This window comes from Erigeron canadensis, chromosome 4, assembly GCF_010389155.1.
Source record: "Erigeron canadensis isolate Cc75 chromosome 4, C_canadensis_v1, whole genome shotgun sequence".
Classification (NCBI taxonomy): Eukaryota; Viridiplantae; Streptophyta; class Magnoliopsida; order Asterales; family Asteraceae; genus Erigeron; species Erigeron canadensis.
The window spans coordinates 33,938,934-33,952,587 of NC_057764.1; the positions used below are offsets into that span (position 1 = coordinate 33,938,934).

General features: G+C 34.4%; 2 protein-coding genes across 2 annotated transcripts; both read right to left on the minus strand.

Moving 5' to 3' along the window:
• Positions 1 to 1,754: 1,754 nt before the first annotated feature.
• Positions 1,755 to 7,566, minus strand: LOC122595402 (fatty acid amide hydrolase-like). Its single transcript, XM_043767754.1, has 21 exons — positions 7,271 to 7,566; positions 7,082 to 7,163; positions 6,870 to 6,979; positions 6,425 to 6,485; positions 6,153 to 6,343; positions 5,940 to 6,069; positions 5,441 to 5,518; positions 5,221 to 5,368; positions 4,982 to 5,094; positions 4,815 to 4,890; positions 4,674 to 4,745; positions 4,474 to 4,525; positions 4,276 to 4,356; positions 4,105 to 4,188; positions 3,888 to 3,991; positions 3,667 to 3,759; positions 3,400 to 3,468; positions 3,148 to 3,212; positions 2,376 to 2,437; positions 2,093 to 2,188; positions 1,755 to 2,003 (listed from the first exon to the last, which is right to left on the minus strand). The coding sequence occupies exons 2-21, from the start codon at positions 7,161 to 7,163 to the stop codon at positions 1,944 to 1,946; spliced, it is 1,827 nt and encodes a 608-aa protein (XP_043623689.1). The 5' UTR covers positions 7,271 to 7,566; the 3' UTR covers positions 1,755 to 1,943.
• Positions 7,567 to 8,982: 1,416 nt separating this feature from the next.
• On the minus strand, positions 8,983 to 12,740 carry LOC122595195 (heat shock 70 kDa protein, mitochondrial). The gene is made up of 6 exons (XM_043767527.1): positions 12,588 to 12,740; positions 11,578 to 11,648; positions 11,422 to 11,500; positions 10,770 to 11,336; positions 10,074 to 10,694; positions 8,983 to 9,819 (listed from the first exon to the last, which is right to left on the minus strand). The coding sequence occupies exons 1-6, from the start codon at positions 12,660 to 12,662 to the stop codon at positions 9,190 to 9,192; spliced, it is 2,043 nt and encodes a 680-aa protein (XP_043623462.1). The 5' UTR covers positions 12,663 to 12,740; the 3' UTR covers positions 8,983 to 9,189.
• Positions 12,741 to 13,654: the final 914 nt, after the last annotated feature.

Genomic DNA, 13,654 nt, shown 5'->3' on the forward strand with positions numbered 1-13,654 from the left:
GCCTTACTGTCAAAGTTAATGCGAAGACTTTAGTTTGAAGTATTTGGTTGTCTGATGCTTATGTTAAGAGAAAACACACTTGAATACTTGATAAACGCCTAGAATGCATGATTTTAAGATGTAAAATCAAGTTGTTTTGTGAAGCTTAATAGACGATTAGGGGTACTTTTATGTTTGTTAAGTGTTTCAGGCACTAGGTGATGAAATTGAGCTAATTGAATCAAGAAAAGAGTCAAGGAACCAAGAAGCAAAAATCTGGAATTCTGAAATTACAAAGGGCGTAACTTACGCCAGACTTGGCAGTAGGTTATGCCAGTTGAAAATCCAAGAGGCGTAACTTACGCCCAGGGGGGTAGTAGGTTACACCAGTTGCAGATCAGAAACCCGATTTTTATGGTTTTAATTAACTTTCAGTTATATACCATTCAATTGACGACTTGGGGAGTGACCATTCATAATTTTCACACACAATATCAGTTCCTAACACAGAGAAGACCCCAAAATCATCATCAAATCACCAATTCATGAAGATGACAATTCAAATTGAAGATTCAATGATGAAGATGATAGGCTAGGTTTTCTTTTGATCATTCTCATGTGAACAATTATGTAAGCCATTTATGTTCAATCTTTCTCATACTCATATTGGATTAGATGTTTAATTCTCATTAGTCTTTTACATCTAATGTTGTTTGGATTGTTTGAATGATTACTTGTTTATGACTTTGAATGAAATTCATCTATCTTTTGATTTCAAATTATTGTTTATCATGGATTATTGAAAGAATCTCTCATGAACTTGTAGTTTTACTTCAATGAATTAGAAGTCTAGTTGTGTCAATTCCCCGGTTTTCATTATCGTGAATCATCATAACTGACTAATCTAGTTCTTGAATTCATTCAATCCAAACATTATAACGAATCATGTCTATGTGATTTCCAATGAGTACAAGTTAGATTATATATTTGAAAACATAATTGGGAGCATGAGAATGGTCTATCTTGTTTAATTGAATTATTGTGTTAAGTTCATAATCATTTTTAGTTTTAACTAAATCAATCAATCAATCGATTTTAAGTTTATGCCTAGATTAATTAACTTTGTAAACTTGTTTAACATTTTCCCGTGATTCCCTGTGGAACGATATTCGACTTACCCTCACTAATTAGTGGTGTTTAGTTTATATTTTTGATCGGTCCAACGACAACGATTAATACTTGATGCTAATTATACCTTTGATTAAGTAATAATCATTTTAAGAACTATGTACTCCCAAAGCACCCTATTAAATGTGCGAAAATCCTAAACACCATTCAAGTATTCAACCATTGTTGCGAAAATCCCAAGCCAATAGAGAATGGGCAAAAATAATAGAAAACCATAAGGTTCAAATCTAGAACCAAGAGATGAATAAACCCCGTGATCGGCCTGGGTGGTCAAAACAGGAGAGAGACGGGCAGTTAAGAGAAGGCGACACATTTTTCCAGAATAGGAAAAAGTAAAGGAGAGGTTAATACAGACATGTTGACAAAAGCATAGTGATAGGGCGAGTTAGAAGCTGCAAAGGTAAAGGTAGCTAGTGATGGATTGCGAAGAGAAGATACAAAGATAATGTGGCTTGACCACTGAACTCAAAAGCCTTCCCTTCTCTTACAACATCGATGACAATTGATGATTCTCGTCATATATGTGAATGTTATATTTGAATATATTTGAGTGTTATACTGGATCTTATCAAGAAGATAACATCATATATGTGCAAACTTGTTTAGCTTAAACCAAAACAAAAAATTATCAGTCATGCCATGGTTTTTGATAATGTTATTCTTCTAACAATCTTTTCAGCCCCACATCACAAAGTTTACAAAAGCTTTCTTCAAGAGACTCACAGGAAAAGCTTTCTATGAACATTAAGAATAAGCAACTCCGCATAAACTGCATCTCACTTTCCCTCTAAAGTGTCAAAATACGACATGGGTCGCTTCGTCTCCACACGTTGTGCCTGAAATCAATACAAAGGTAGAGAGTATCAACTAACAAATTAAACATTTTCGCCCAAAAAAGGATATTGTATAAACTTTCCTTATATACCTCAAATGCAGCAGCTAAGCGCAAAATTGTAGCTTCACCCCAAGGACGCCCTATTATTTGCAATCCTATTGGAAGCCCTTGCTTATCATAACCAACCTGAAATTATATATACGCGGGCATCCTTAATTAAGATACTGAACCATGCCTTACAACACACAGCGAAAAATTGTGAAGATTTTCAGAACAGAAGTAACTGGAAGAACCAAAGTATTCATTGTGAATCTGTCAGCAATTTGTTACTACATATACAATCTATAGGTGTTTTGAATGGAAAAGTACTTACAGGTACAGAAATAGCTGGGAGCCCAAGAAGGTTTGCTGCTATAATAAAACGCATAAGATTGGCTGAAAAAAGTGATAAAAAAACATCAGATTGTAGAAAGGCAGGCAGTACCTTCAAGATTGCACTTTTTTTTCAAGGAAGTTTGAGCTTTGAAATCATGTACATTAGGCAAGATGAGGGTTGAGCGCAGTTGGACAATGACTCAAAATGGTTTGGTTGAAGGTTGAAATGGACCATGCTGGTTGATCCACAAGCATGTTTTGGTCCATTTTATCAAAATTCTTATAAATAACTAATGCAAAAGTTTCTGTTCCAGAAACAATAATATTACAATGATATCCGAGTCCTTAGAGAAACTGACTATTGAGGTTGTATACATAAAAAAAAGACTTTGGGCCACTTTTAACATGCTTGACTTGTTTCAAATTCAGCTAAACTTTCTATCTAACAAGGACAGGGAACTCTGTTTGGCCCGGGGAAAGTCAAGCCTTTGACTATGATGTATGTGGCCTAACTTGTTTTACCGTGGCTGTTTTCTAGACTTTGTCCTTGGGCATCCAAGATGTTTGCCCAGTGAGATCTGAAATCGGGATCTCTTTTGAGACCTTCAGGATACCTTATCACTAGGCCACCTTTGAGATGTTAGCTAACACAGCCAAAACTTTCAATCTTTTTTTCTGAAAAGTCCGGCTTTTATGAAACACGGCCCATTTATGTAAAACAAAGTTACAAACTGACTTCCACATAACAAAGTTTATACTAGTAAACTCACCAGTAACCTTCATATTTGACTCGCCCAACTTAAGTGCACTTTTTGGAATGACAGGAGCTGTCATACTAACAAACACCAAAACAAACCCATTAGATGCAAAATAAAAAATTATTAACACCCATGAGAATAAAGAAGTAATCTGTTCTATGCACATTATAGCAACCATATATAGATAGATTAAATGCACCAAGTTATGGACCGTGATATATCGTCCGCCATTTAACTGATATTTACAACACGGGTAGAGCATACCCGGTAGTCGGAGTAACTATGACATCAACATTCTTAAAAATCTCCATGTGGTAGTACATAATCCTGCGCCTGCAATTAAATATACATGTTTAATATAAATGAAACAAATTATATCTGGAATATAATACACAAATCATTTACCAGGTGTAAGGCCTTACCCAGAAAAAAATTAATAAACAAACGCAACAATCATACCGCCTTTTCAATATACCGGAATCTACCAACATTAAAGCTCAACAGTTCTTATTGTTGAATTCTTAGCCTCACCTAAGACGTTGGGCAGCAACATAATCTGAAGCTGTGAATGAGTTGAAAAGTGCAAAATTTATGCGTGAGTCCAATGTCAGTCTTGTACCCTTCCTATATAAGATAAAGAAAAGGGTTAGTACAGAAAATTACTTGTTTTGGGTCTACCCACCCTGACCCGACCCAACCCAGCCTGTCCATTATGCCAATCCTAGAATAATTCACCGGAACTATTCATATACCCGTCCTGAAGGTCAGGAGTTAATGAGGCTGTTGCTTCAGAACCAATTGATACAACATGGGCTGCTCGCATCTGGTCAAGCTCTGGTATCACAATCTCTAATACCTTTAACCACAAAAGTGAAAATATTTTAACTGAAAACAATCTGCATATACGATATATAGGTTAACATAAATGATAAATTGATAATTTATGCAAGTGTGATGGTGTATACTTACTTTACAACCATGAGTTTCTGAAAACCTTGTAAGAGCGTCTTCACATTTATTTGAGATATCAGGTGAGAATACATCATTAAACCACTGCAGAAAAGACACCAAGTGAGCACATAATGTCAAAAGAGCAATTCATTATGGGTATAGAAATCCCAAAAATATAGAGGGGATCACCTCAGTGTACTTTCCTAACCGCAATGATCCCGTAAGACTAGAAGTCTCATGTGATGATAGATCAGGCAAGCAAGTGACAGACTACAGAAGGAAAAAATATCAGCATAGATCACTAGATCAGTAGTGAACATAAAGGATGTCTATTAGTTTAATTGTATCAGAAATGAAAATGCAGTAGCAGTAGATGATTTTGCTTACCGGATGCAGACTGATTTTGTCAGCAGGGGAGGATCCTAATATTGTTGCATAGCTGTAGAAATTAATTAACAACATTAATTCCTTCATATTATTGATTATCTTCCCAGTCTGAATTAATAATAATTCACCATGTGCATATCCAATGTTTAAGGAATTAAGGTTGAATGATATGTACATAGAGTTTCATACAAGGAACTCACATAAGCATAATATCTTCAACATTTGATGCAATCGGACCTACAATTTCTACTGTCCCTCCATCACATAAAGCACTGCATTTATGAATGAAGATATATGATTAGTGTGACATTTAGTCAGAAAAATTGACTTCAAAAGGTTACCCTCTAATGTCGGTGCGTCCATATGTAGTTTTCAAACCCACAACACCACAAAGAGAAGAAGGAATGCGAATCGATCCTGCCATTATCAAAATTTATAATTATAACCTATTGAGAAAAATAGAATCTCACAACATAATCTTCAAACCCTCTTGTTATATACATCTAACCTCCACCATCTGTTCCCAGTGCAGCTGAACATATTCCCGAAGCTACAATAGCTGCTGGCCCTGATGAAGATCCACCTGTATATCTTTCCAGATCATGTGGGTTTCGAGCAGTTCTGTCATGGAAAATTGGAAATGTATTATTATGCATATGGATACAACCCGAACCGGCCCATATTTACAACTACCCGTTTGCCAACCCGTAAATATTGCCTCCCTAAAAGATGTCGTATAAAGCTTACCCATAGTTTGGATTAACTCCGGTAGTTCCCATGCCCATTTCATGCATATTAGCTTTTCCAACTAATATCACCCCACAGCTCCTTAACCTTGATACAGAAACTGCATCCTTTGTAACCTTTCTTACCTCATGAAACCATGTTGATCCACCTATTTGTTGGCAAATTAAGCTTGATGTAACAAACAGTTGTATTAGGTTAAGTAAAAGTGGTACATAAATACCTTTAGACGGATGGGGATAACAATCTATATCATCCTTGATTGCCACAAAGATACCATCTAATATTGACAATGGCTTTCCTGCACAGCCAAAAAATGACAATGAATAAAGGTGCTGAATTTGACCAATTTAACGACAAATGGAATGTTTATAGTTATAACTTATGTCAAATGGGTCAAATGCATAAATATCAAATAATGCTAATATGAAAATGAGTCAAATGAATGATAGTAACCCATAACATAATTAGAATGATAAAAAACCGCTTTCTTGATAAAATAGAATATCATGGTTACAATAAAAGTGTTGATAGTCGAATTGACAAACAAACTTCTCTAAAAGCACAAAAAGTTGAAGACAAATAATATTTCGGGTCAACTTAACTCGTTTGACCCTTACACAACCCGCCCATTTTGGCAGCTAGGAATGCAATTGTGATCGAGCTTTGGAAGTAAATCTTGAGATGGGTAATCAGTAATGACTATATGGAAGCATATATACCTTCTTCAAACCGTTGTGTGGAAGCTGCAGCTTGCTTTCTTACATCCTCGGCATCAAAGGAAATCAATAGAGGAGTTGGAGGTTTCTTATTACCAAACTCTTCAATTGCACATATGACATTTTCTGCAACCTATTAAAAAAAAGGGATAGCACTTTTTAGCAGACGAAAGGACTAAAGTATGGGGGTGACACATAGACTTGTAGGTGACCAACCATTGATGGCGTTGTAAGCTTTTGCCTGTAAGAATATGCATAATCACGAATCTTCCAGTAGCAGAATGTGGTCGAGTCAGAAGAACTGCGATTGTTAGCAGGATCATATTGTGGAAGACATCTCGTGGCAGTTTCAACACGATCTTCAGATTTTCCGTCTTCTTTGAGGAAAACCACCCCAGATTCCGGTTCTGGTGTCAGTTCAAAATAATCAGATACTTCTTTGTTTTAGAAGATTCCATGATTAGTAGTGTATGTTTAAGAGGTCAAACCTTGAGGAGGGAACTCTGGTCTGAACATTGGTGGTTCTGGTATCACAGTATCTCTTAATATCTGTTTAATATCCAGTTTACAAGTGTAAATATCAAACAATAAGCACACAATTCGTTTCTGACATGCTATAACTTGGAAACAGGTGATGTGGCAACTTATATGGCTGTCATGTCAGCACCGCAAAAAAAATTACCTAATGACTAGGTCACTAGATACATACAATGGCCAAAAAAGGAAGTTTCATCCTCCCTCTAAGCCAAAATATGTTAATTTTACAAGTCTTACAAAACTGAGATCGGTCCTTAGGGACGGTTAAAAATCAAGGGTAAAATTGTGATCCAGCTAGTTAGTAGTGTACAAAATTACTATATACTTTCCCATACGTAAAATCTATCTAAACAATGATACTAAATCAAATTAGTATATATATATATACAAACTCACCACATTCATTTTGTTTTGTTTCTTCAAGTAACCAATGATCAATGAACCAACCAAAGGCATTTCGACTAACTTGATAAATAACTTGAGGGTTAACCCTGTTATATGTGGAGCTACAACAAAACAAACCCAAATTTCAAAAAATTAATCAATTTATACTTCATTTCACACACACACATACAAAATGATTCAAGAAAAAAGAAAAGAAAAAAAACCTTCAATTTGTAAAGGATCATATTTGACAGCAGTTAAATCGACTTCGGTAACTGGCAACATAACTTTCTTTGTATATCCCATCTTCACTCAAACATTTCATCAAACATTTATATCATATATATATATATATTTGTATAACTGTACGTATACATATACCGATATACGTAAAAACAACAAGAAATACTTACAATTGATGAGAAGATGTTGACTTTGTATGTTGTTTATATACAATGTTTGTGAAAAAAGTTAGTTAATGATGGGTTCGACTGTCTGTAGCGTTTGATGTTTGACAATATATATAGTTTATATATATATGATGTCATTAAATTAAAATAAATTAGATTAAATATTGCCTTGTTTACGATATCGTTAGGTGTCTGGAAGTTGGTTGGTCTGGAGATTGAATTAAAGTGTCAGGCGGCAGCTATAACCACTCTTGACTACATTTATGAGATTATTTTTTTCTTTTTCTTTTCTTTTTGGTACACAAAATACAGTATGGGAAAGAAAATTGTTCAAGAATATTACATTACTTTCTAGTTTATTTTTCTTAAAGATGATGATAGTTTTATGAATTTCATTTTTTCCTAAAACTATTGTTTGACTTTTATCTTATTGTACTAATTTTTGAATTATTAATTTCAGCTAGTCGGTGTAATATTGAAAAAAGATTTATGCCTAGTCAATTTTATAAGTAGATAATTATTTTGAAATGAATAAAGCATGACATATCACCATAATAAGCACAATGTATCTTTTTGCATAACATATTGACGTTTTATCAAGTATTCTTGTGTCAACGGGGTTGGTGGCCCATTGGTAAGGTCTTTCTGAGAAAAAAAAAAATATTCTTGTAAAAAAACAAGACATTTGACCAGACTATGTTAGTAGTTGTTATAAGACATTATTGTGTAGTTAAAAACTTAAAATGCATTTTACAAAAGCTAATATAAAATGTAAATTAAACAAATACGTAAATATTTCAGAAGTATTTGACATTCCAAGAGATATTAGTTTTTTAACAAATCAAAATAAAAAAAATTGGATTATGTAATGAACTAAGAGGGCGTTTGAGATTGCGTTATAAAGTGATTATCTGATTATTACGTATGTAAAATGCAAATAATCTAAAAAGGTATTTGTATGAAAAAGTGATTATTGGCTATGAAAACGCAATTTTGGAGAAGCATGTACCTACATGCTTTTTCAAAACACAGTTTTGAAAACGTATAATTTATTTTGAAAACGCAGATTTTGTTTTGTAATCGCAATACCAAACACCCCTTAGGTATTAATGAACATTTTATATTTACAAGAAAAATTCATAGAGCGTATCACAGTTATGTTCATTTTTTATCTTCTGATTCTGCTTTGGTGTTCATGAACATTTTATAGATCGTATCACACTATCACATTTAAAACCTTTCTCTCATCTTCTTCAACTTTCCTATATCACATCTCATGCCCACCCTTAATCCCAACCAAGTCATTGATAGTTTCTGACAGACACATATTTCAGACATCCACAAGCATATGATGTTCACTGGCACCACAAGACTTGGCATCCGACTCAGAATGATCACTAATCCACCAAAATACCAAGACTTTTAACAATTGCAAACATGACATCTAAAAGAATGAAGTTCTGCAATGCTTAAATCAAATGACCATGAACTCGGTGTAGACAAAATTATGAGCTCTGCATAAAGCAAATGCATGTTGATAAAACCAAAAAGACAAATGGATACATAATTTTGTTTACTATCAATTGCTTTGGGATCAATTGAAAACAAAATGATGTCTCCTTGTTGGGTTAGTACTACACACAACAGATTTCCTAATCTGGAAAATCATACAAATCATAAACTATTACATGCAGACAAATATAACAAGCCGACCAAACCAGTAACATCTCATTGAGATTTCACTTCAAAACTGTATCTTGTTCCCCAAAGGACAAATAGCAATGCCATATAACAAAACAATTTGGTGATTATTTCTACTACAAATCCCATCTTTCCGATGATAGCTTTAGATACAAAAACTGTTAATAATGTTTGCAATCATGGAATATATCAAATGAAAGTGAAGAATCTAGTCAGCAATTCTACTTCTTTACCTCCTCGTATTCTGCCTCAGGTGCTTGTTCACCACCTTCCGATCCTCCTGACCCCGAGTCAGAACCGCCCTTTGAACCCCCATGCATGTGCTCTCCAATCTTCGATTGTGCCTTGTTTGCAGCATCAATCTTGGCCTGAATCTCTGCAACATCCTCACTACCAGAAGCTTTCCTTAAATCAGCTACAGCAGCCTCGATTGAAGACACAACTTCACTAGGAAGCTTGTCTCTATACTCGTTCAAATTCTTCTCCACACTGTAAATGGTGGTATCAGCGGTGTTTTTGGCATCAATGAGTGTCTTCCTTTCAGCATCCTTCTGGGAGTGAAGCTCAGCATCTCTAACCATCTTCTCAATCTCATCATCCGATAAACCTCCTGATGACCTGATAGTGATTTGCTGCTCTTTGCCAGTGGCCTTGTCTTTGGCAGAGACTGTAACGATACCATTTGCATCGATGTCGAATGTTACCTCAATTTGAGGCATGCCTCTTGGAGCAGGAGGAATACCCATAAGATCAAATTCTCCCAACATTTTGTTGTCTGAAGCCATTTCACGCTCACCTTGCAGAACCTTGATGCCCACTTGTGTTTGGTTGTCAGCTGCCGTTGAGAATGTCTACAAACAAGAATATAAATTAAACATATTACAATAACAGCAAATATACCGAGTAGAACCAACAAATATTATGCAGTAAGCAAACTAGTAATCATATCTTGCATAAAAATTTCTTGGACTAAAAGAGATTTAAGGCTAGCTCAACCTGAGTATAAACAGTAACTGAATTATAGTTGTCTCCACTGATTGCCCACCCAATCAACCAGTTTTACTGGCATTTTGCATAAAAATTATAAAGAGTCATGATATCTCACCTGACTTTTCTTGGTTGGGATTGTGGTGTTCCGGCCAATCAACTTGGTAAAGATACCACCAAGTGTCTCAATACCAAGTGATAGAGGAGTCACATCAAGTAAAAGTAGTTCTTTAACATCACCACGAAGAATACCACCCTGAATAGCAGCTCCCATTGCAACTGCTTCATCAGGATTCACTCCTTTGCTTGGGGACTTACCAAAGATTTCTGTAACAACTTCCTGAACTCTAGGAACACGGGTCATCCCACCGACAAGGAGAACTTCATCAATCTCTTTGGTTGTGACACCTGCATCCTTCACACAATTCTTGCATGGGTTTTTAGTCCTCTCAATGAGGTTGTTTACTAGAGCCTCAAACTTTGACCTTGTAAGAGTGATATTCATATGCTTAGCACCAGATGCATCAGCTGTGATAAATGGCAAGTTAATATCCGTTTGGGTAGTTGATGACAACTCAATTTTAGCTTTCTCTGCAGCTTCCCTAAGTCTCTGAAGAGCAAGCTTGTCTTTTGTCAAGTCAATTCCTTCTGTCTTCTTGAACTCGGCAACCAAGTAATCCAACATGGAATTATCAAAGTCCTCTCCTCCAAGGAATGTATCACCATTGGTTGCTTTCACCTGTGTGCAAAACATAATAAGTAATGCAATGTCCAATTAATGGAGAAACAAACTGTAGCCGATATAAAAACATACCTCGAAAACACCATTTGATATCTCCAAGATGGAAACATCAAAAGTTCCACCACCAAGATCGAAAACCGCAATGAGACCCTCTTTGTTATTTAACCCATAAGAAAGTGCAGCAGCTGTTGGCTCATTAATAATTCTTTGAACATCTAGACCAGCAATGCGTCCAGCATCCTTAGTTGCTTGCCTTTGTGCATCATTGAAGTAAGCGGGCACAGTAATGACAGCCTTGTTAATTGTCTTCCCGAGATAAGCTTCAGCAGTCTCCTTCATCTTGGTAAGAACAAATGCACCAATCTGGCTTGGAGAATATTTCTGTCCATTTGCCTCAACCCAAGCATCTCCATTTGGAGCTTTGACAATCTTGTATGGTACCATTCCCATTTCTTTCTGAGTCTGGGGATCGTCAAATCGTCTACCAATTAGACGTTTGGTACCAGATACAGTATTTGTAGCATTAGTTACTGCTTGACGTTTGGCAGGAGTTCCCACAATCAACTCTCCTTTTTGGTTGAAGGCCACAACTGATGGGGTTGTACGTGCACCTTCAGCATTTTCAATAACTTTCGCAGACTGAATAGAAGAACAAAAAAACTTGTTTTATAATAATCAAGATAAAAATACCAAGTCCTTTGGATAATTGAAAATTGGGCCGTACCTTGCCCTCCATGACTGAAACACATGAATTTGTGGTACCCAAATCAATACCAATGACTTCATTTCCGATAGGCCTTGTACTGTATCAGAGACACTAATTAGATGGAAATAGAAGGAAAAAAAAAAAAAAAAACATACATAAATAGAAGACATATACCTGAATGGTCTGGCTAAAACACCAAATTTGTGGCCCAGATGAGAACCAGTCAAAGATTTACCTCCATTAAACTGAAAGAAGATCCATATCACTATCAAGATCCAGATTTCAAAAGATTGAATAAAATAGTACAGTATCAGATCTAATATAACAGTTCAGGATTCTCACAATCATGACCAACCGACCTACCACAGCTCAAACAGATACCCATTCATATTTTAAAACGTCAATATTCAACACATTATTCATGACATGCTCTTTATAAATGTATATCTTATATATAGATGAAAAATGATGTGTAACTGCATCATTAATAGGTTCAAGTGACAATCAACAAAGAAATTGAGTCCAATACACCATGTTCTATAAGCAGCCTAAAAAAGATTTCTACTTGTGTTCTACATAACAAAGACAGAGCCAATGAACAAACAATTCAATAACAAATCGATCTACTATCTGACCAGAACTACAAAGCTTAAGCTGCTAATTGTAATAAGCAAACAATTCAATAACAATTATCTTTACAACGATACCACATCGATCTACTATCGGACCAGAACTACAAAACTAAAAAGGAAAAGACTCAATTTTTACGACGCTGACAAACCGATAACACAGAAAACATAAATGAAACTTAACAATCATACACACAATTCTAAATGATTAAATCATAAAACCAAATATCTTAAACAAATAAATCATATAAAGAAACAAATGAGCTAAGCATATAATATTTCTGAGATATATATATATATATATATATTAATCAGTTTTTTAAGCATATACACAAAATAAATGAAACTTATATACCCTATATAGATATACAGATACAGAATACATACATACATACATATATATACATATCAAATGATTTGTGAGCTTAAGGATCAGTTTATTAGCTCATGAATTATACTAAATACTAAACAGCTCAGATTAATATATATATATATATATAGATCTATAGATACAGATATGTAAATAGATGAAAATGAAAGGGAGATAATATATACAGATTTGAAGGCGGAGATAGAAGCAGAAGCGATGTCACGTCGGCGAAGAGATCTGAGCAACGCAGCCGTCGCCATTATGATTTAGTTATAAAAAAGATTTTAATAAATTAAATAAATGTTAGTTGAATTTTTTAGGGTTTAGGGTTTTTGTAGAGAGAAAGAGGATATATATATAAATAGTTTTTTTTAATTTTTAATTTATGTGAGTGTGTGTGGGGAGGAAATGGGCTGCGTGGAGAAGGGGTTATGTATGTTATGTGGCCCTTTCTATGTGTTATTTAGGTTTTATGAACCTTCTAGAATTTCTTAATTAATGAAGACTTTTATTTCTTTACTTTCTTTTATCTTTATTAATTTAAGTTTTAATGAAACCCAAATGGCCAAATTTAGAGGGACTTTATAAAAACTATATCTAAATTAAAATATAAATTGCCATTTTGGAATGATCTAAACAGACAAACAAAAAACTAGATTTGGGAGAACATATAAACCATATGGACCAATATCGTGATTTGTTCCATAAAAATGTTTGATAAATTTGTAATTATGTTTATGGAAGAACATATGGATTTTTTCGTATAGATAGTATCCAAAAAAAATTTATTTTTTTATTTTTTTTATATGTAAAGATACTTCTAATTACTATGCGGTTTATTGTTCTGATAAATTCACGACAATATTTAGCCTTTTATAACAACGTAAGTTTTATAGAGTAATTCATTTTCTTGAATAATAATATAGATGTGGATGGTTAAAAGGTGTCGATAAGGAATCACCCATTAAAATTGATGATTAACTTTAAAAGTTAAATGATATATATGTACTTACTGGATTAGAAAAATAGGGTTTCTCAAATCTTTATGTCTTATTGATATGTTCATTCAATTTTAACTTTATCTAACATATAATAGAATAGTTTTGAAAAAAGTTAATGTGAATTCATATTCTGAGAAGACTGATGACAATGTATTTGACTATTTGATGTCAATGTAGTGTAAAATCAAGAACTTGTGCTTCCCCTTCCCAAATGTTTCCCTTTCTGTTAAAAGGAACTCATTATTGACTAT